Genomic DNA, 19879 nt, shown 5'->3' with positions numbered 1-19879 from the left:
ACTCATCCACTGATGGACATTTGAGTGATTTCTACTTTTTTCCAGGTGGCACTAGTGGTAAGGAACCCACCTGCCAATACAGGAGACATAAGAGACATGGGTTCCATCCTTGTGTCAGGAAGATCCTCTGGAGAAGGAAACGGCAACCCACTCCAGTATTCTTGCCTGGAGAATCCCATGGACAGAAGAGCCTGGTGGGCTACAGTCCATGGGGTCCCAAAGAGTCGGACACGACTGAAGTGACTGAGCGTTTTTAGGTTATTTTCAACAAAGTCACTATGAACATTTTCAGACAAGTCCTTGTGTGGACATATGCTTTCATTTCATAAATAGTAAATCGCTAGGGCTTCCCAGGTGGCACGAGCGATAAAGAACCCACCTGTTACTCCAGGAGACATAAGAGACACAGGTTCAATCCCTGAAGGAGAGCATGGTAACCCACTCCCATATTCTTGCCTGGAGAATCCCATGGAGAGAGGAGCCTGGAGGGCTATAGTCTGGTCCATAGAGTTGCAAAGAGTCGGACATGACTGAAGCAACTTAGCACGCATGCAGATAGCTAATAGTGGATTCACTGAGTCATATGGAAAGTGTATGCTTAACTTTGAAAGAAAATGTCAAACTGCCTTCCAACTTGACAATACCATTTTTGCATACCCATCAGCCATATATGTGAGTTCCAGTTACTCCAGATCCTCACCAGCACCTCGTCTTATCAGTCTTTTACCTTCGATTAATTTAATGGATGTGTAGTGGTATCTCATTGTGGCTGGTTGCCTCCCTCCATTGCTCCCTTCCTCTTTCTCAGTCTCTCTCATGAGCCCTTGCATGTACCTGGGATTCTGGGAGAGGGAGGGCCCCACCAGGGAAACTTCCAAAGAGGATTCAGCAAGCTGCCCTGGTTGTTTCTGGCAGGAGAGAAGTTTGATCCTCAGGCTCTCCAACTTGAGGTGTGAGCTGGAACTCCAGGAGAGGCTCTGGCTTCCAGTCCAGGCATGACCCTCACCCTGTCCCTCAATGAACAGCACATTCATCTGTTTGAATTAGCAAATATTTGCCAGTGCATTGTACTCTCCGCCCATCCCTCCACCTCTCACTCCCAGCCAGTCATGTTCCTGACACTGGGGCCCACGGGGTAGGGGGTCCCCCAAGCCAGCAGAGAGCCAGACATCCTGTTCTGACACAAGAACAGGCTCCCCTTGCCTCTGGTTTCATACTTTATGTTTTTGCACTGTAACCTCACTTTAACCCTGTGAGGTGGCTCCTCTTATCATCGTTGTTTAATGGATAACAAAACTAGGCCTGGAACTGTGAAGTAAGTTGTGCCAGGTCGTACAGCTGCCACCTGGCAGAGCCAGGGTCTCAGTGCAGGAGGTCTGGCTCTGAAGTCATGTCTTCCCTGGGTGTGGAATATAAGATTTGAGTTGTTACGAGGAGTCTTCCTGCCCTATTTCCTCCATCATCACTACCCAGGAGTCTCAGGTCCAGTGGAGGGTAGTGCCCTGCCTCCACCACTGTCACGTGAGGCTCCTTCCAGAGAGTCAGACTACCTGAGAGTTATCCCCAACACACACCCTGGGGATCCTCAGTCCACGCCCCTTGGCAGGGCTGCTCAGGCCCAAAGCATCATCCAACCACCATGGAAAAGAGCTTGTCTATTTTTCAAAACATTAAACACAGAATTACCATATGACCAACAGTTCCATTCCTAGCTCCACAGCCAAAAGAAATGAAAACATAGGACCACACAGGAACTCATAAACAAATGTTTACAACAGTGTAATTCATAAGAGTCAAAAGGAGGAAACAACCCAAATGCCCTTCAATGAATGAATGGATAGAAAAAATTTTGGTGCACCCACAGTGAAATATTATTTGACCATAAAAAGTAAGTACTGATATGTGCTACACCTTAGATGAAACTCCAAAACATCATGCTGAGGGAGAGAAGCCAGACACTAAATGTCACATATCATACGATTGCTTTAATGTGATGCATCCAGAATAGGTAAATCTCTGGAGTCAGAGAGCAGATTAATGGTTATCAGCTTATCAGGGGATGGGGGTATTGGCATGGAAGGTGAGGGGGTAGGGGCGGGAATGGAGAGTGACTGTTTAATGGGTAGGATATATTGCTGGGATAATGAAAGAATATTGTAACTAGAGAGATTGCACAAAATTGCAAATACACTAAATGCCACTGAATTGTATACTTTGTAATGGTTCATTGTAATGTGAATTTGATGGTGGTTTAGTTGCTAAGTCGTGTCCGACTCTTGAGGACCCATAAAGTGTAGCCTGCCAGGCTCCTCTGTCCTTGGGAATTCTTCAGGCAAGAATAGTGCAGTGGGTTGCCATTTCCTTCTCCAGGGTATCTTCCCAACCCAGGAATCAACCCTGGGTCTCCTGCTTTGCAGGCAGATTCTTTACCAACTGAGCTACAAGGGAAGACTCAATTTAAAAAGAAAAAAAAGGGACTTCCCTGGTGGTCCAGTGGTTAAGAGTCTGCCTTCCAACGTAGGAGATGAGGGTTCAATCCCTGGTGGGGGAACTAAGATCCCACATACCTCCAGGGATCTAAGCCTGAGTGCCCCAACTCCTGAGCCAGGAGATCTTGCTTGCACAACAAAGACCTGATGCAGCCAAAAATAAATAAATACTTTTTTTTTTTAAAGGGGGCATTAATCCCAGTTCCCTCTACCCTGCAGCAGAGCTCAGGTGCCCCTCCAGCAGGTAGGACCAGACAGTGGCCCCCACCCTGGTGAGCTGGTTCACTCAGAGTAGGACTGGCACCAGGGTCATGTCCACTACTCCCTCAGGTAGGTGATATGTGTGTATTGCAATGAGTGTACAAAGTGTCCTGGAAGTCTCGGGTCAGGAGAGCTGGAATTTGAACCCGGGTTGCAGAGCACCTTCCTTTGCCTAGGGCTGTCATATCACCCATGCTCCTGCTGGCCGGGCTGCTCTCCCAGCCCCACCTCACTCCTCCCCCAACCTGGGTGCTAGCCTCTGGGTCTTTGGACTGGCCACCAGTCAGGTGGGGGCGGGCTGCTGAGGCTTTCCTGACAACCGTTTAGAGATTGGCTGTGCCAAAGGGCACGGACATTGTTCCACCATCCACCACTTCTGCCCACAGTTGAGTGTGAGTGAGAAGCATGGGCACAGTGGTAAGATCGGGGTCCGGGGTCCTGGTCTGGGTGGCCTGTCTGTTCCTGGCATTCTCTGCTACAGCCACTGGTAAGACACACATGCAGGGCCTTCAGAGGTGGGAGCTTGTGGGTTGGTGGGAGGACTTGGAGGAGAGGGTAAGAGTGGGGTAGGGACAGGGAAGGTGGGCAGCCTGCTAGGAGAAGGAGCCCTCTGTTCTGTTCAGTTGTTCACCGGAATGCCAAGGGTTGAACATCCTCTCGGGGCAGGGGCAACCATCCGGGTAATGCTACTCCCCTCTTTTTTTATTATGATAAAATATACAAAACATAAAATTTACTATTTTGACCATTTTTAAGTGCAATTTGTCATGTTTTTAAGAGTTCGTAGGGTTTCATTTAATCAGTAAGACACAGACATAGAAATGATTATCATGAGAAAGAAAGTTTACTTGCCATTGCCTAGAAACAGGGCCTCTCAGGGAAGCAGGGGTCTCTCAGGAGGCAGAGGAAATGAACAGGATGGGGAGGGATGTGGATGAGAGCTTTCATTGTTGTTTCCTGTGGGAGGAACAGGTCAGACAGGCAGAGTAGGTCTGGCTTAGCTCATTGGAATGGTTTCAGTAGGTTCTGGGGCACGGGGCTGTCCCTAGATGCCCAAGACCTGGCCTTGCATTGATTAGGGCAAGTGGTTAGTTGCCAGGAGCACGAGGGTGCCCAGAAGTGGCTGGGGGCATGGCCTCTGGATTGACTGTGAAAGGCACATGTCTCAGTGAGTGGTTTACCATCTCTAAGGACTGGCTGGCCCTGGGAGGGCAGGGCCAGCGAGCCAGATATCAAAATATCAGAACAGAAAAAACAAAAAGATAAGCTTGTCACACCTTATTCAGTAGGTGAGAGTTAAGAGAGGGCAAGTGGCTGGCCCAAACCCATCACCCACTGCTCATCTGGCAGGTCTGTGGGTAGCAGGGGGGTTTAGCTTGCTCACTAGGGGGAACTGACTCAACCTGGAGAGGTGGAGAGAGGATTTAGGGATAGTCACAGACCCGTTTCACAGGCAGGCTGGGGCAGTTCATCAGAGTGCTTAGAAGCCGGCCTGGCCGAGGAGGTGCTCAGAGAGTAGACTGGGTCCATCTGCCACCCCATGCCACTCATCCACAGTCCCTCTGTCCTGCCCTCAGGGCCGGGGGTCACTCAGCCTGAAGTGGACACACCCCTGGGCCGTGTGCGAGGCCGGCAGGTGGGCGTGAAGGGCACAGACCGTCTTGTGAACGTCTTCTTGGGCATCCCATTCGCCCAGCCGCCCCTGGGGCCCCACCGGTTCTCGGCCCCGCACCCAGCTAAGTCTTGGGAGGGCGTGCGAGATGCCAGCAGGGCCCACGCCATGTGAGTAGCCCCGTGGAGATGGGCAGGCAGGCAGGTGGCAGGGGTCCAGCTGCCTGGGCTGGTGGGGCTGACCCACTGGCCCTCGGGCTCCTCCTCCACCACAGGTGCCCGCAGGATCTGGAGAGAATGAACAATAGCAGATTTACGCTGGACGGAAAGCACCAGACCTTCCCCATTTCGGAGGACTGCCTGATCCTCAACATCTACAGCCCGGCTGAGGCCCCCTCAGGGGCAGGAAGGCCAGTGAGCTGCCCAGAGGGCCCTGTCCACCCAGCCAGTGTGGCCAGGCCTGACCCCTCCCCAACCCCACTCCGAAAGCGCTCCAGGAGTCCCCAGAATGCCCTGAGCCAGTCAATGGGCAGCCAGGATCACTGACCCACGGCCGTCTCTGCAGGTCATGGTGTGGTTCCACGGGGGCTCTCTCGTGGTTGGCACCGCCACCTCCCACGATGGGTCCGCCCTGGCCGCCTACGGGGACGTGGTCGTGGTCACAGTCCAGTACCGCCTGGGATTCCTTGGCTTTTTCAGGTGAGGCAGCAGGCCTGGCAGAGGACAGTGACTGCGCAGGGTGAGGGTCCGGAGCTCGAAACGAGACCGGGTCCCAGGCAAGCAGGTGCTGGGCGGAGAAGAGTCAGCTGAGGCTCCACCCCCTTGGGGGAGGGGCTCAGCCAAAGCCAGGGTTTGACAGTGGGACTTGGGCCTTTGGGCACAAGACTTTGGCTCCTGGCCTGTGGGTCAACAGAGTCTGTAGGGTCAAGGAGCAACACATTCCAGAAGCCGCTGGAGAGCCAAAGCTGGCGGGTTGCCCAGCCAGGCCCACCCATCCCACATACTGGGCATCTGGCTACCGGGCATCGCTCATAGCCAGGCCAGATTGAGGAGTAAGGGAAGGTGGGGCATCCCAGGGGCTGATTTAGAGCAAAACTTCAGAGCCTGAGTAAGATCTGTCAGCCGGCCCTAACCACTGCCCCACCCAACCGCCAGCACTGGGGACAAGCACGCTCCTGGCAACTGGGGCTTCCTCGATGTCGTGGCTGCTCTGCGCTGGGTGCAGGGGAACATCGCCCACTTTGGGGGTGACTTCAACTCTGTCACCATCTTTGGTGAATCCAGCGGGGCCTCTGTCGTCTCTGCCCTGGTGAGTCACCCCAAGGAGGGAGCCAGCAATGGTATCTCCTGTGGTCCCAGACCTCCCAGATCTGCTGCCCTCCTCTGACAGCCATCTTTCCTCCACACTGACCCCAGGTCCTGTCCCCACTGGCTGCAGGGCTGTTCCACAGAGCTATAGCACAGAGTGGAATCATCACCATACCGGGGTTACTGGACCCTGACCCCTGGCTCCTGGCTCAGGTCTGCATTTCTTTCTCTCTCACCCCATGTATACCTGCCCTATGCTTGCTCTTGGAATCCCAGGGCGGAGGTGTTACCAGTAGCCAGCTCCTTGCTGGCAGAGAGGGACACACAAGGCTGAAGGAAGCACACGACCAGTGAGAACTCAGGGAAAACCGCCAGAGCTCCTAGGGTGTGACATGGTCCCGGACGCCATCCCTCCAGCCTCACGGGCTACCTGACCCTACTCCAGCCTCAGCACCAACCATGGCCCCCTCCCTGCCAGAATAGCACACACATGACTCCCTCCCCACCTAAACCCTCTCTCCTTTCCTTGCGTGCCTGTACTAAATCACTTCAGTTGTGTCCAACCCTTCGCGATCCTGTGGACTGTAGCCCGCCAGGCTCCTCTGTCCATGGCAGTCTCCAGGCAAGAATACTGGAGTGGGTTGCCATACCCTCCTCCAGGGGATCCTCCCAGACTTAGGGATCGAACCCACATCTCTTACATCTCCTGCCCTGGCAGACAAGTTCTTTACAACTAGCATCACCTCCTTCCCTTACTCCACAAAACTTTTTTGAGCCCACTGACTCTGGGACTAGAGTTAATTAGATAATGACACTAATTTGTTCTCACAGGGGTAGAGGGGATCCAGACACACACACTCAGATAATGACAGGAGTGATGTAATGGGGGACACGTGGGGTGCCTGGGGACCACCCAAGCTAGTGGGCAAGGAAGGCTTATCTGAGTTGGTGGCAGATCTCTGGCTAGTGTCAAGGTCCTATCTCTTACATCAATGCCCCAGTTCTCCTACAAATTCGTCCTCTCTCTGTGGGAGGCAGAGGGCTGGCAGTGGGCACTGATGGGCAAGAGAAAGTCAAGACACTTTTGTCTGTCCCCAGACCCTCGCAGACTCCTTGGCCTGCAACTCTGATTCCTCGGCTGAGATGGTGCAGTGCCTTCGGCAGAAGACAAGCGAGGAGGTGACCCTCGCCTACCAGTTGGTATGCTCACTTCTTGGGGAATGGCAGTGGGCAGTGACACAGAGGGGGTTCTGCCCAGTGCCTGCAGGAACAGAGGGGCAATCAGCAGTGTGGGGTGAGGCAGCTACCCGGGAGGCGAAGGGTCCGGAGGCATGAAGAGGGGGCCACCCCAGTCCTGAGGGTCTTCTAGCAAAGAAGACGGCTTAGAAGCATCATGGGCCTGGTCTCCCGACTCCCTCCAGTCTTCTCACCTTGGTGATCTCATCCTCTCTCTTCTCCTTAAGGCTCAGCCACCCAGGCAGGCAGCCAAGGGATCTCTAGAGTCCCATCTGTTGAGGGCCTGACTGGGAGGCTCTCTGTTTTCTCCTGCAGAAAAAAATAGGTTCGTACAGCATCGATGGCACCTTCTTTCCCAAGAGCCCTGAGGAGCTCCTGAGGGAGAGGCAGTTCCACTCTGTGCCCTTCCTCTTCGGTGTCAACAACCACGAGTTTGGCTGGCTCATCCCCAGGGTGAGTGTGCCCTTCAAGGCCCTCCCCGCCCCAGGCGGTTCTCTCCTACCCCGACCTCATCTCCACACGCTGTGAGCTCAGACCCTTCTGTCTCATAGGTGAGAAGGCAGAGGCTGACCCAGTTTCATTTTCTCAAAGCAAATGTTTCCGTCTTAGGGACCACATTTTTGTACTTTCTAGGCAGTACTGATCCATGGCATGTTCCTGCCTTGATGTCTGGTTTATAAATCAGGCTCTATGAGACTAGTTAGTGTGACTCTGTACCTGAGCGACCAACCACCTGAGATTCCCAGGTTTCTGACAATGTCAAGTCACTGGAAGACATCATGGCCCACATGCCTTCCAGTCCTTTTCAGGTGCACGGAACACCCCACACAGAGTGTCACCATCATACCTTCCTTCTAAGCATCTTCTCATATTTCATTCTCCCTCTTCCACCCATCTTCACAATGAATGAATTTAATGCCTGCAAAGCCTTCCACAAAGAAAGGGTTGTCTCATGATTTCCCTTCATTTCATCGCTTCGGCAGCTTCTCATTTTAATCACTGAAGCTAATATTGCAGTGAATGTCTTCATGTCTTTTGTCCTCTGACTTAGTTCCTTGTATTTAATCCCCAGGGGGACATTTGGGTGCTTGTTAGATGAAAGCCTTAAGCAATGTTGATACTCACTGAAGTTTGCAGGAGTTTACAGTCCAGGGGTGTGTGTTTGTGTGAGGTAGCAGACGAGTGTTAAGGGGAAACAGTGCCCTGGACTCTGGTAGGCAGCCTTGCCCCCACACTTGCAACATTGGTTGTGAGTGTTAATGGTGAAAGAGAGCTGACTTGGCTGACTCCCAAGACATGGGCAAACCTGTCTGGTGTGGAACGCTGTGCCCAGGACTTTGTGGCTAAAGATATTTCTCAGAGTTGGTGACTCAGAGGGCTGCTCACCCCATCACTAGCGCAGGCCTTCCCTCCACTCTCGATAGGAGCACAACCATAACATTTTCAGCCAACCATATATTTACTAAGTATCCACGGTGAAAGCTTTAGCCATGGAAAGTAATCAGTATGCCTAATGGAAACCTCTCCACTTCTTATGTGTTGCTATTTGTACAGCACTTTCTGAAATTACTCCACTGATTCAAACTGCCACCAGCAATGTCTACAGGTTTTTTGTTTGGTTTTGTTTCATTTTGTTTGACTGCTGTGAGGCTTGCAGGATCTTAGTTCCCCGACTAGGAATCAAACCCATGCCCCTTGCCGTGGAAGCACAGGGTCCTAACCACTTGACCACCAGTGAAGTCCCTGGAGTCTGCAGGCTTTCTTGAAACCTTACCAGCCTTTGCAGAGCACAATTTTTTAAATGTCAACTTTTTAAAAATATAATTTACGTAGCATAAAAGTTACCTCTTTAAAATGTACAATTCAGTGGTTCTTAGTACACTCACAAAGCTGTGCAACCATCACCATAACTTATTCCAGAACATTTGCTTCACCATCACGCAGAAAGAAGCCCATACCCATTTAGCTGTCATTTCTCATCCCTCCCCATGGCCCCCACACAACACTTGGCAACCGTGAATCTACTTTCTGTCTCTGATCTACTTTCTGTCAAATCTATGGATTTGCCTCTTCTGGACATTTCATATAGTAGAATCATACAATATGTGGGGTTTTGTGTCTGACTTCTTTAACCTAATATAATGTTTGCAAGGGCCATCTATGTGGTAGTGGATATCAGAACTTCCCTCTTTTTTATGGCTGAATAGTTCAGTGTATGGATTCACCACATTTGTTTATCCTTTCATCAGTTGATAGACAGTTGGGTTGTTTCCACCTTTTTGGCTCTTATGGATTCCCCTACAATGACCATTCGTGTACCAGTTTTTGTGCAAACATATGCCTTAATTGGTCTTGGTTATATAGTCAGGGACGGAACCAGTGGGTCATGGAGTAAGTCTATGCTTAATCATTTCAGGAACTGCTGAACTACTTTTCAAAGTAGCTGCATTGCTTTATATTCCCACCAGCAGTGTGCAAGGATTTCAATTACTCCACGTCCTTGCCAAAGTTTGTTAATATCTTTTGTTTTGATTGTAGTTATCCCAGTGGGTGTGAGGTGGTATCTCATTGTGGTTTTGAGTTGCACTTCCCTAGTAACTAAAATGGTGAACATCTTTTCATGTGCTTTTCAGCCATTTTAATATTTCCTTTGGAGAACTGTCTTCTGTTTTGCCCATTTTTAAATTGAATTATTTGTCTTTTTATTGTTGAGCTGTAAAATTTTTCATATATTCTAGATAGACGTCCTGATCAGATGCATGATTTTCAGATATTTTTCCCATTCTGTGGGTTGTATTTTCACGCTGCTGACAGTATCCTTTGCCACACAATTAAAAAAAAATTGATGAAGTTTATCTGTTCTTCTGTTGCTTGCCCTTTTTTTTTTAATGGTCATACCTAAGAAATGATTGCTAAATCCAAGGTCATAAAGATTTACCTCTATGATTACTTCTCAGAATTTTATAGTTTTAGCTGTTATATTTAGGTCTAGATTCATTTCAAGTTAATTTTTGTATATGGTGTGAGTTAGGGCTCTTTTGCATGTAGTATCTTCTTGTCCCTGCATGATCTGTTGAAAAAAACTATTCTTTTCTTATTGAACTGTCATGGTGCCCTTATTGAAAATCAGTTGGTCATGAATGAAGGAGTTTATTTCTGGACTTTGAATTCTACTCCATTAATTTATCCTTATGCCACTGCCATAGTATCTTGATTACAGCATTATTACAGTAAGTTTTAAAATTGGGAAGTGTGAATTCCTCAACTCTGTTCTTCTTTTTCAAGATTGCTTTATTATTTTGTCAGAGTTGCCATAACAAAGAACCACAATCTGAGTGGCTTAAACAATGGACATTAAATGTCTCACAGTCCTAGAGGCTACAAGTCTGAAATCAAGATGTTAGCAAGATTGGTTCCTTCTGAGTGTTGTGAGAGAGAATCCATGCCTCTTTTTAATGTTTCTGTTAGCCTCATGTATTCCTTGGCTTATATTTGGCATTCTCTCTCTGGCTTCATGTTACTTTCCCTCTGACCCATCTATCTCTGTGTCCAAATTTCCCCCTTTTACAGGAACACCAGACATACTAGACAGTGCTCTGTGCTCAGTCATGTCTGACTCTTTGTGACCCCGTGGACTGTAGCCCGCCAGGCTCCTCTGTCCATGGGATTTCCCAGGAAAGCGTACTGGAGTAGGTTGCCATTTCCTTCTCCAGGGGATTTTCCTGACTCAGGGATTGAACATGTGACTCTTGTGTCTCCTGCATTGCAGGCAGATTCTTTACACACTGAGCCATCAGGGAAGCTGATACTAGACTAGAGCCCACCCTGCTGATTACTTCTGTAATCATCTGAATTTGACTAATGGCCTCATCTACACATAAGATCACATTCTGAGGTACTGGGGATGATGACTCCACATATTTTTATGTGGAGACAATCAGTCCAGAATAATTGTTTAGCTGTTCTGAGTCCCTTGCATTCCCATGTGAATTGTGGTCGGCTTGTCCATTCCTGAAAAGAAAAAAAAAGCAACTGAGATTCTGATTGGGATCACACTGAAACTCTAGTTCAATTTGGGAAGTATTGTCATTTTAACAATAAAGTCTTCCAATCCATGGACATGGAACATCTTTACATTTAGTTAAGTCTTCTCTCAGTTCAGTTCAGTTCAGTTCAGTCGCTCAGTCGTGTCCGACTCTCCGCGACCCCATGAATCACAGCACGCCAGGCCTCTCTGTCCATCACCAACCCCCGGAGTACACTCAAACTCATGTCCACAGAGTCGGTGATGCCATCCAGCCGTCTCATTCTCCGTCGTCCCCTTCTCCTCCCGCCCCCAACCTTTCCCAGCATCAGAGTCTTTTCCAGTGAGTCAACTCGTCGCATGAGGTGGCCAAAGTATTGCAGTTTCAGCTTTTAGCATCAGTCCCACCAATGAACACCCAGGATTGATCTCCTTTAGAATGGACTGGTTGGATCTCCTTGCAGTATAAGGGACTCTCAAGAGTCTTCTCCAACACCACAGTTCAAAAGCATCGATTCTTCGGCGATCAGCCTTCTTCACAGTCCAACTCTCACATCCATACATGACCACGGGAAAAACCATTGCCTTGACTAGACGGACCTTGGTTGGCAAAGTAATGTCTCTGCTTTTTAATATACTATCAAGGTTGGTCATAACTTTCCTTCCAAGGAGCAAGCGTCTTTTAATTTCATGGCTGCAATCAGCATCTGCAGTGATTTTGGAGCCCAAAAAAACAAAGTCTGACACTGTTTCCACTGTTTTTCCATCTATTTCCCATGAAGTGATGGGACCAGATGCCATGATCTTTGTTTTCTGAATGTTGAGCTTCAAACCAACCTTTTCACTCTCCTCTTTCACTTTCATCAAGAGGCTTTTGAGTTCCTCTTCACTTTCTGCCATAAGGGTAGTGTCATCTGCATATCTGAGGTTATTGATATTTCTCCCAGCAATCTTGATTCCAGCTTGTGCTTCTTCCAGCCCAGCATTCCTCATGATGTACTCTGCATACAAGTTAAATAAGCAAGGTGACAATATACAACCTTGACGTACACCTTTTCCTATTTGGAACCAGTCTGTTGTTCCATGTCCAGTTCTAACTGTTGCTTCCTGACCTGCATACAGGTTTCTCAAGAGGCAGGTCAGGTGGTCTGGGATTCCCATCTCTTTCAGAATGTTCCACAGTTTATTGTGATCCACACAGTCAAAGGCTTTGGCATAGTCAATGAAGCAGAAACAGATGTTTTTCTGAAACTCTCTTGCTTTCTCCATGATCCAGTGGATGTTGGCAATTTGATCTCTGGTGCCTCTGCCTTTTCTAAAACCTGCTTGAACATCTGGGAGTTCACCGTTTACATATTGCTGAAGCCTGGCTTGGAGAATTTTGAGCATGACTTTGCTAGCGTGTGAGATGAGGGCAATTGTCCGGTAGTTTGAGCATTCTTTGGCATTCCCTTTCTTTGGGATTGAAATGAAGACTGACCTCTTCCAGTCCTGTGGCCACTGCTGAGTTTTCCAAATCTGCTGGCATATTGAGTGCAGCACTTTCACAGCATCATCTTTCAAGACTTGAAATAGCTCAAGTGGAATTCCATCACCTCCACTAGCTTTGTTAGTAGTGATGCTTTCTAAGGCCCACTTGACTTCACATTCCAAGATGTCTGGCTCTAGGTCAGTGATCACGTTATCGTGACTATCTTGGTCGTGAAGATCTTTTTTGTACAGTTCTTCTGTGTATTCTTGCCACCTCTTCTTAATATCTTCTGCTTCTGTTAGGTCCATACCATTTCTGTCCTTTATCGAGCCCATCTTTGCATGAAATGTTCCCTTGATATCTCTAATTTTCTTGAAGAGGTCTCTTGTTTTTCCTATTCTGTTGTTTTCCTCTATTTCTTTTCATTGATCACTGAGGAAGTCTTTCTTATCTCTCCTTGCTATTCTTTGGAACTCTGCATTCAGATGCTTATATCTTTCCTTTTCTCCTTTGCTTTTCGCTTCTCTTCTTTTCACAGCTATTTGTAAGGCCTCCTCAGACAGCCATTTTGCTCTTTTGCATTTCTTTTCCATGGGGATGGTCTTGGTCCCTGTCTCCTGTACAATGTCACGAACCTCCGTCCAGAGTTCATCAGGCACTCTATCAATCAGATCTAGTCCCTTAAATCTATTTCTCACTTCCACTGTATAATCATAAGGGATTTGATTGAGGTCATATCTGAATGGTCTAGTGGTTTTCCCTACTTTCTTCAATTTAAGTCTGAACTTCGCAATAAGGAGTTCATGATCTGAGCCACAGTCAGCTCCTGGTCTTGTTTTCGCTAACTGTATACAGTTTCTCCATCTTTGGTTGCAAAGAATATAATCAATCTGATTTCGGTGTTGACCATCTGGTGATGTCCATGTGTAGAGTCTTCTCTTAAGTCTTCTCTAATTCCTCTCAATTATGTCTTCTAGTTTTTAATGTACAGTCTTGTACTTCCCTTACTAAATTTATTCCTAAGTATTTCATTCTTTTCAATGCTATTGTAAATGGAATTGTTTTCTTCATGTGACCTTCAGATTGTTCGTTGCTAGTGTATAGGAGCAATTGGTATATTGATCTTGTAGAACAACTGTTTCAAAAGTTTGCTACTTTAGCTTCCGTGGCCTTTGGTTTAGCACCTTAATTGCTAGTGAAGATTAACATCTCCCTTTGGGTGCACATTTTTTGTGTTTATTCATCTATGAATTCTTTGTTCCTGATGCTGCAAAGATTAGCCAGGAGTCTAGGAGCCATGAAAATAACTTTAATAACTTTAACCTTTCTATCCTACTTACTCTGTCAGGGCCTTTATGCATTAACCCATTCCTTACAATAATCCCATGAGGCAAGATACTGTCACTCTTTTTAAGAGGGGCTTCCCTCATAGCTCAGTATTCTTGGGCTTCCCTTGTGGCTCAGCTGGTAAAGAATTTGCCTGAAATGCGGGAGACCTGGGTTCGATCCCTGGGTTGGGAAGATCCCCTGGAGGAGGGAAAGGTTACCCAGTCCAGTATTCTGGTCTGGAGAATTCCAGGGACTTATGCAGTCCATGGGGTCGCAAAGAGTCAGACATGACTGAGTGACTGTTACTCACTTACAGATTAAGAAACTGTGACATAGAGAGTTTAAGTAACTGGTTCATGTTATTCACCTAGTAAGTAGCAGAACTGGGACTTGAACCAGAGACCAAGCTTTTAAAACTGTAACATGCAAAGCCAACATTTAAAAAAATGTTTATTTTATTTTTATTATTTATTTGGCTGTGTCAGGTCTTAGTTGCACCATGCAAACTCTTAGTTGCAGCATGTGGGTTCCCTGACCAGGGATTGAACCCAGGCCCCCTGCATGGAAAGCACAGAGTCTTAGTCACCTGGCCACCAGAGAAGTTCCTAAAGTCAACATTTAATTTTAAAGACAACATTTGAACTTTCTTTGTAACCCCTGCTACAGGACCTGGGGGTCTTGATGTTATTCTATGAAAATATTGAACAAATTCCGAGACTGCTGTTAACCACTTGTTTGTTGTATTTGGTGCTTTTCCCGACCTCCTAAATTAGAAGTTTATTTCTAGGGAGGTCTTCAGGCTAGTGGGTTTGGCCACACTCGGCTCCATAATGAGCTCATGGTCACAGGGCTATGAACACTGGCCTGCTCCAAGCTGGGAGCTGGCTGGGAGGATGAGGGTGAGGGGCATGGGCTGTGATGAGGGAGCACTGAGAGGGCCTTGGTGTCTCCACAGGGCTGGGGTCTCCTGGATAAGATGGATCAACTGAGCCTGGAGGACATGCTGGCCTTCCTGAGGCCCTTCTTGACCAATATGGTGAGAAAAAGGCAGAAAAGGGTAGTCCAGTGGGGCCAAACCCAACACAGTCTCTCTATACCCCCTACCCTCCAATACCCAACTACCTACCTGCCACGAAGCCTGGGGGGCAACTGTTGGATTTTGGTTCTGTCTAAGAATCCCCTTGGACATGACACAACATGGCTCTCAAAGGAAGGTCATCACCACATCATTTTCATCACAGACTACCCATAATGAGCACACACTCTGCCAGGAAGTGTGCTGTGCTGAGCACTAAGATAGGCATTCAAATCCTCCAATCCTCATTACATCTTTGTGAAGCAGGGACTTTCATTATCCTCATGTTACAGATGAGGAAACTGAGGCTCAAGGTCTCGTGGTGGGTAAAGGGCAGAGGCAGAGCTTGTGCCAGTCATCTGATCCCAGAGCTTAAGATGGCATTGTCAGACCTGAAACCAGGTGGTGGTGCGTGTGTGCTAAGCCACTTCAGTCATGTCCGACTCTTTGCAACCCTATGGACTATAGTCTGCCAGGCTCCTCTGTCCCTGGGATTCTCCAGGCAAGAATACTGGAGTGGGTGCCATGCCCTCCTCCAGGGGATCTTCCTGACCCAGGGATTGAATTCACGTCTCTTAAGTCTCCTGAATTGGCAGGCAGGTTCCTTACCACCAGCACCTCCTGGGATGCCCGAAACAATGTGGACCTGGGGTCAAATCCTGACCCTGGCTGCCTGTCCACAGTTAACCTTCCATTTCACTCATAAATAGGGATGCTACTTCCCACCCATGTGAGCTGTTTAAGAAAGGTACTGGATGCTGTATTGGAAGAGTCTCCCAGGGAACTGGTATCCAGGAAGTGCTCAGTATTGATGTACATTTCCTTCCTTTGAGACTCCCTAGATTCCTCCTCACTCACACAACCTCATCACTGCTCTCTGGAGCTGTGGGGAAGTCCCATGATTCATTTGTCCACTAACTTCCTAGTTAACGTCAACGGAGTGCCTGCTCTAGGCCAGAACTCTGTGATTCACATAGGCTGCCAAACCACCTTACAGGGAGGAACTGACTTTCAGAGAGGTTCAGCAACTGTCTGAGGTCACACAGCCAAGCAATGATTGCAGAGCTAGCATTTAACTCCAGATTTGACCTCTTCCCACCCAGATATCATCTAGAACCCCCAAGGAAGGCAAGTGGCTAGCCTCCTGGCACCTGAGCCCTGGGACATGAAAAAGGCCAGGCAGGAGGATGTAGGACTTCGTGGAAGGGTCTGCCCCGGCTGTGGGGTCTAACAAGGCCTCTCACCCCAGGATGTGCCCACAGAGTTGATGCCCACCATCATAAAGGAATACTTAGGCAGCAGCTCAGATGGACAAGCCAAGCGAGAAGCCTTCCAGGAATTGATAAGTGACATTATCTTTACCTTACCCATGTTGCAATTTGCGAAAGACCTCCAAGGTAAGCCTATCACTGTCTAACCTGTCCCACCCTTCCCACTTGAGCCCCGGACCTGAGCTATCACAGGTGACACGGCCTCGCACTCCACTGCTCCCCCACTTACCACTTCCTCTCCGGGATGCAGTGTCACAGCAATGAGAGATGACTCTGGCAGGACACGCTGCAGAGGAGAAAACCAAGGCACAGAGAGGTGCAGTGACCTGTCAGAGGTTGCTCAGCAGGGCTTATCGCCAATTCTCTGGGATTATGGCAAGCCACTCCAGTACTCTTGCCTAGAAAATCCCATGGACGGAGGAGCCTGGTAGGCTGCAGTCTGTGGGGTCACTAAGGGTCAGACACGACTGAGCGACTTCACTTTCACTTTTCACTTTCACACATTGGAGAAGGAAATGGCAACCCACTCCAGTGTTCTTGCCTGGAGAATCCCAGGGATGGGGGAGCCTGGTGGGCTTCTGTCTATGGGGTCACACAGAGTCGGACACGACTAAAGTGACTTAGCAGCAGCAGCAGCAGCAGTTGACTCATGAGTGATTTTTTTCTGCTTTCAGCCTTCCTGAAAGGAGTGGGAGGGGGATGGTTTCAGGATGACTCAAGCACATTACATTTATCGTACACTTTATTTCTATTTATTACGACATCACCTCCACCTCAGATCATCAGGCATTCGATCCTGGAGATTGCAGACCCTTGTTGTGGCTAAACCCTAACACAGTCCTAGAACAGTTCAGGGTTCCTGTCTTTGTGATCCCTTGGGCAGATACAAAACCCTTCTGTAGCTCATTTTCTCATTTCTAAAATGGCTATAGTAGGGGCTTCCCTGACAGTCCAGTGGCTAAGATTCCAAGCTCCCAATGCAGGGAACCTGGGTTCAATCCCTGGTCGGGGAAACTAATGATCCTACATGCCACAGCAAGATTTGGTGCAGCCAAATAAATAAAAATTTAAAGAAATAAAATGGCAATCATAATGCATAATGATCTAACCCATAGATTATTATGAGGATGAACTGAATATTGACACATAAAGCACATGGAATGGTGCTGAACATCTAGCAAGTACTCAGTAAAGGCTTGCTGTTCATCATTTTGTCATCATCATTATTATCACTGGTATTGGTGTTATGATGAGCCTGGCTTAGCAAAGATAGTGCCTGATCGGGCTGTGGGTGACCATCTCTCATCCAGCCCTCTCTCCACAGATTCTGGGGTCTCCATCTTTTTCTATGAGTTCCAGCATCGACCCAGTTCTTTTGCGAAGATTAAGCCAGCCTGGGTGCGGGCTGATCATGGGGCCGAGCTGACCTTCATGTTCGGCGGTCCTTTCTTCATGGACGAGAGCTCCATGTTGGGTGAGGATGGACGGACCAGTGATCCTTAAGTTTCTGGCTCCACCAGGGGAGGAGAGGGGCTTGCAGAAACAGAGGTCTCAGGTCAGCATAAGGGACCCTGGAGTTTCCTTCAGGACCCACCTGAACCTGATCCAAGTCTGTCCTTCCCACAGCCTTTCCAGAAGCCACGGAGGAGGAGCAGCAACTGAGCCTCACCATGATGGCCCAGTGGACCAACTTTGCCCGGACAGGGTGAGTAAGCAAACAGGCCTGCCTGGCTTTGGACCTGGGACTACTTAGAGCTGCCTGCCTGGGAGCAATACAGGAGGCCTTGGTCTTCATTCATTCATTCTTCCCACCCAGGGACCCCAATGGCAAGGGGCTGCCTCTTTGGCCCCCATTCAACCACGCAGAGGAATACCTAGAAATCAGCCTGTTGCCACGGATCAACCAGAAGCCAAGGGAGGCCCGATTGCAGCTCTGGGCAGAGATACTTCCCACCAAGTTCGGGCAGTGGCAGCAGAAGCAGAAGGTCAGGAAGGCCCAGGAGGAACTCTGAGGCAGGCCCTGGACCTTCTGGGCTGGAGCTCAGCCCTAGGGGTGGCTACATCCCAGGCAGGCAGCCTCCTTCTCTCCCTGCTGTGCTATGTGTTAAATCACTTCAGTCATGTCTGACTCTTTTGCAACCCCCATGGATTGTAGCCCGCCAGGCTCCTTTGTCCCTGGGATTCTCCAGGCAAGAATACTGGAGCGGGTTGCATGCCTTCCTCCAGGGGATCTTCCTGACTCAAGGATTGAACCTGGGTCTCTTACATCTCCTGCATGAGGAGGCAGGTTCTTTACCTCTAGTGCCATCTAGGAAGCCCTTTCTCACTGCTAAGAGACTTTAACCAAAACCAGGCTTATGGGCAGTCATGTCTCTTAAAGCAGGGGTCCCCAACCTCCAGGATCTAATGCCTGATGATCTGAGATGGGGCTGATGTCATAATAATAGAAATAAAGTGCACAATAAACGTAATGCACTTGACTCATCTTGAAACCATCCCCCCCCCTTCCCAGTTGATGGAAAAATTGTCTTCTACAAAACCAGTCCCTGGTGCTGAAAATGTCAGGGACTGCTCGCTGCATTAGAGCATCAGCCCCTCTGTGACTCCTGTGAAATATTGCCTGCTTCTCATGTAGGGGGATTTTGCCCAAAATTCTCTCTCTTCCCACTTGCTCCATGGAAGGTTCCAACTCATACCTCAAGCTCCCCAGAGGATCCTCCTCCGGAAAGTTTTCCCTGCCTTCTCTGGGCCCGGCCCGAGCTCTGTCCATCCCACTCTAGGCTGTCACTGCTGGTGTCAGCGTTCCTCTTCCCCTCTCAGAAGCTGTCTGAGAGTGGAAATCAGCCTGACCCCACTCTGCATGTCCCATACCAGGATCAGGCAGGACCTGGGGTCAAAGGATGCTTGCTGAGTGAGAGACAGAAAGTCTGAGGGTGGGGACTGTTGCATGTGAACCCAGGCCCTTTAGGCACGAAAGCTCTGCTTAGTTCTGGACAAATATTGTCCTCTCTGATCAGAAGGGTAGGTGGACTCTGGTGGCAGAGACCTGGGGTTAGAGAGGGTGGGTCCTGAGGCCTCAGGGGATCCAGCAGACAACCGATCTCAGAGGCCTCTGACTAGGGCTGGGGGAGGTCCCTTTGTCCATGCTGCCCAGTCTTGGCCCTTGCACAAGACAGAGCAGAGTCCAGCAGGGCCAGGGCCCAGACCCTTGGACATGAGATGCAAACTTCCCAGCCCTAGTACCTCACCCGCTTATGGCCTGCCTGTGCTCTTTCCTCCCCCTCTAACTGGGGGAGACTGACTTCTGGGGTTGCACAGTTCTCGGAGCACCACCAGGACACGGGAGAACAGGCTGGAGGTGGGTATCTGGACTAGTGCATCAGTCAAGCTGCTGTCACAGAGAGAAGACAAGGTCTGCCCTCCCAGGCAACAACAGGTGAAAAGCAGCCAGAGGTTTTTGAGTGGGGCACACATTTCTTTGGTTTGTTTTTGAGGATCAATATACCCTTCCCTTGAGACATTTGGATTTTAATACAAACACAATGACTTCCCCTCCCCCCACTATCTCATCCCACCAACTCTGGTCCCACATATACCCTTCCTCAGTCAGACTAAGTTCCTGGCTGCTGCTGATTGAATGAAAACTACTTGCAGTTGAGACCAATTCTGTTTTGTGCATGCATGTTAAGTCGTTCTAATCGTGTCCAACTCTTTGTAACCCTATAGACTGTAGCTCTCCACACTCCTTTGTCCATGGGATTCTCCAGGCAAGAATATTAGAGTGGGTTGCCATGCCCTCCTCCA

The 19879-nt window shown here is 48.9% G+C and overlaps 1 protein-coding gene across 3 annotated transcripts; it reads left to right on the top strand.

Moving 5' to 3' along the window:
• Nucleotides 1–3039: 3039 nt before the first annotated feature.
• On the top strand, nt 3040–18546 carry CES3 (carboxylesterase 3). 3 transcript variants are annotated; one of them, XM_055412604.2, is made up of 13 exons: nt 3041–3237; nt 4328–4532; nt 4637–4775; nt 4927–5060; nt 5517–5670; nt 5778–5882; nt 6768–6869; nt 7221–7358; nt 14685–14765; nt 16054–16201; nt 17400–17549; nt 17702–17780; nt 17892–18546. In XM_055412604.2, exons 1-13 carry the CDS (start codon nt 3156–3158, stop codon nt 18085–18087), a joined length of 1713 nt encoding a protein of 570 aa, XP_055268579.1. In that variant the 5' UTR covers nt 3041–3155; the 3' UTR covers nt 18088–18546. The 3 variants fall into 3 exon arrangements, with proteins under 3 accessions (XP_055268580.1, XP_055268579.1, XP_088686193.1); XM_055412605.2 differs by lacking the exon at nt 7221–7358 and having other exon boundaries at nt 3040–3237; XM_088830067.1 differs by lacking the exons at nt 3041–3237; nt 4328–4532 and having other exon boundaries at nt 4641–4771.
• The last annotated feature ends 1333 nt before the right edge of the window (nt 18547–19879 follow it).

This window comes from Moschus berezovskii, chromosome 22, assembly GCF_049115385.1.
Source record: "Moschus berezovskii isolate FMDL1 chromosome 22, NW_MosBer_1.0, whole genome shotgun sequence".
Classification (NCBI taxonomy): Eukaryota; Metazoa; Chordata; class Mammalia; order Artiodactyla; family Moschidae; genus Moschus; species Moschus berezovskii.
Note: the sequence above shows the minus strand (reverse complement) of the source record. Positions and strands in the feature narration are given on the sequence as shown.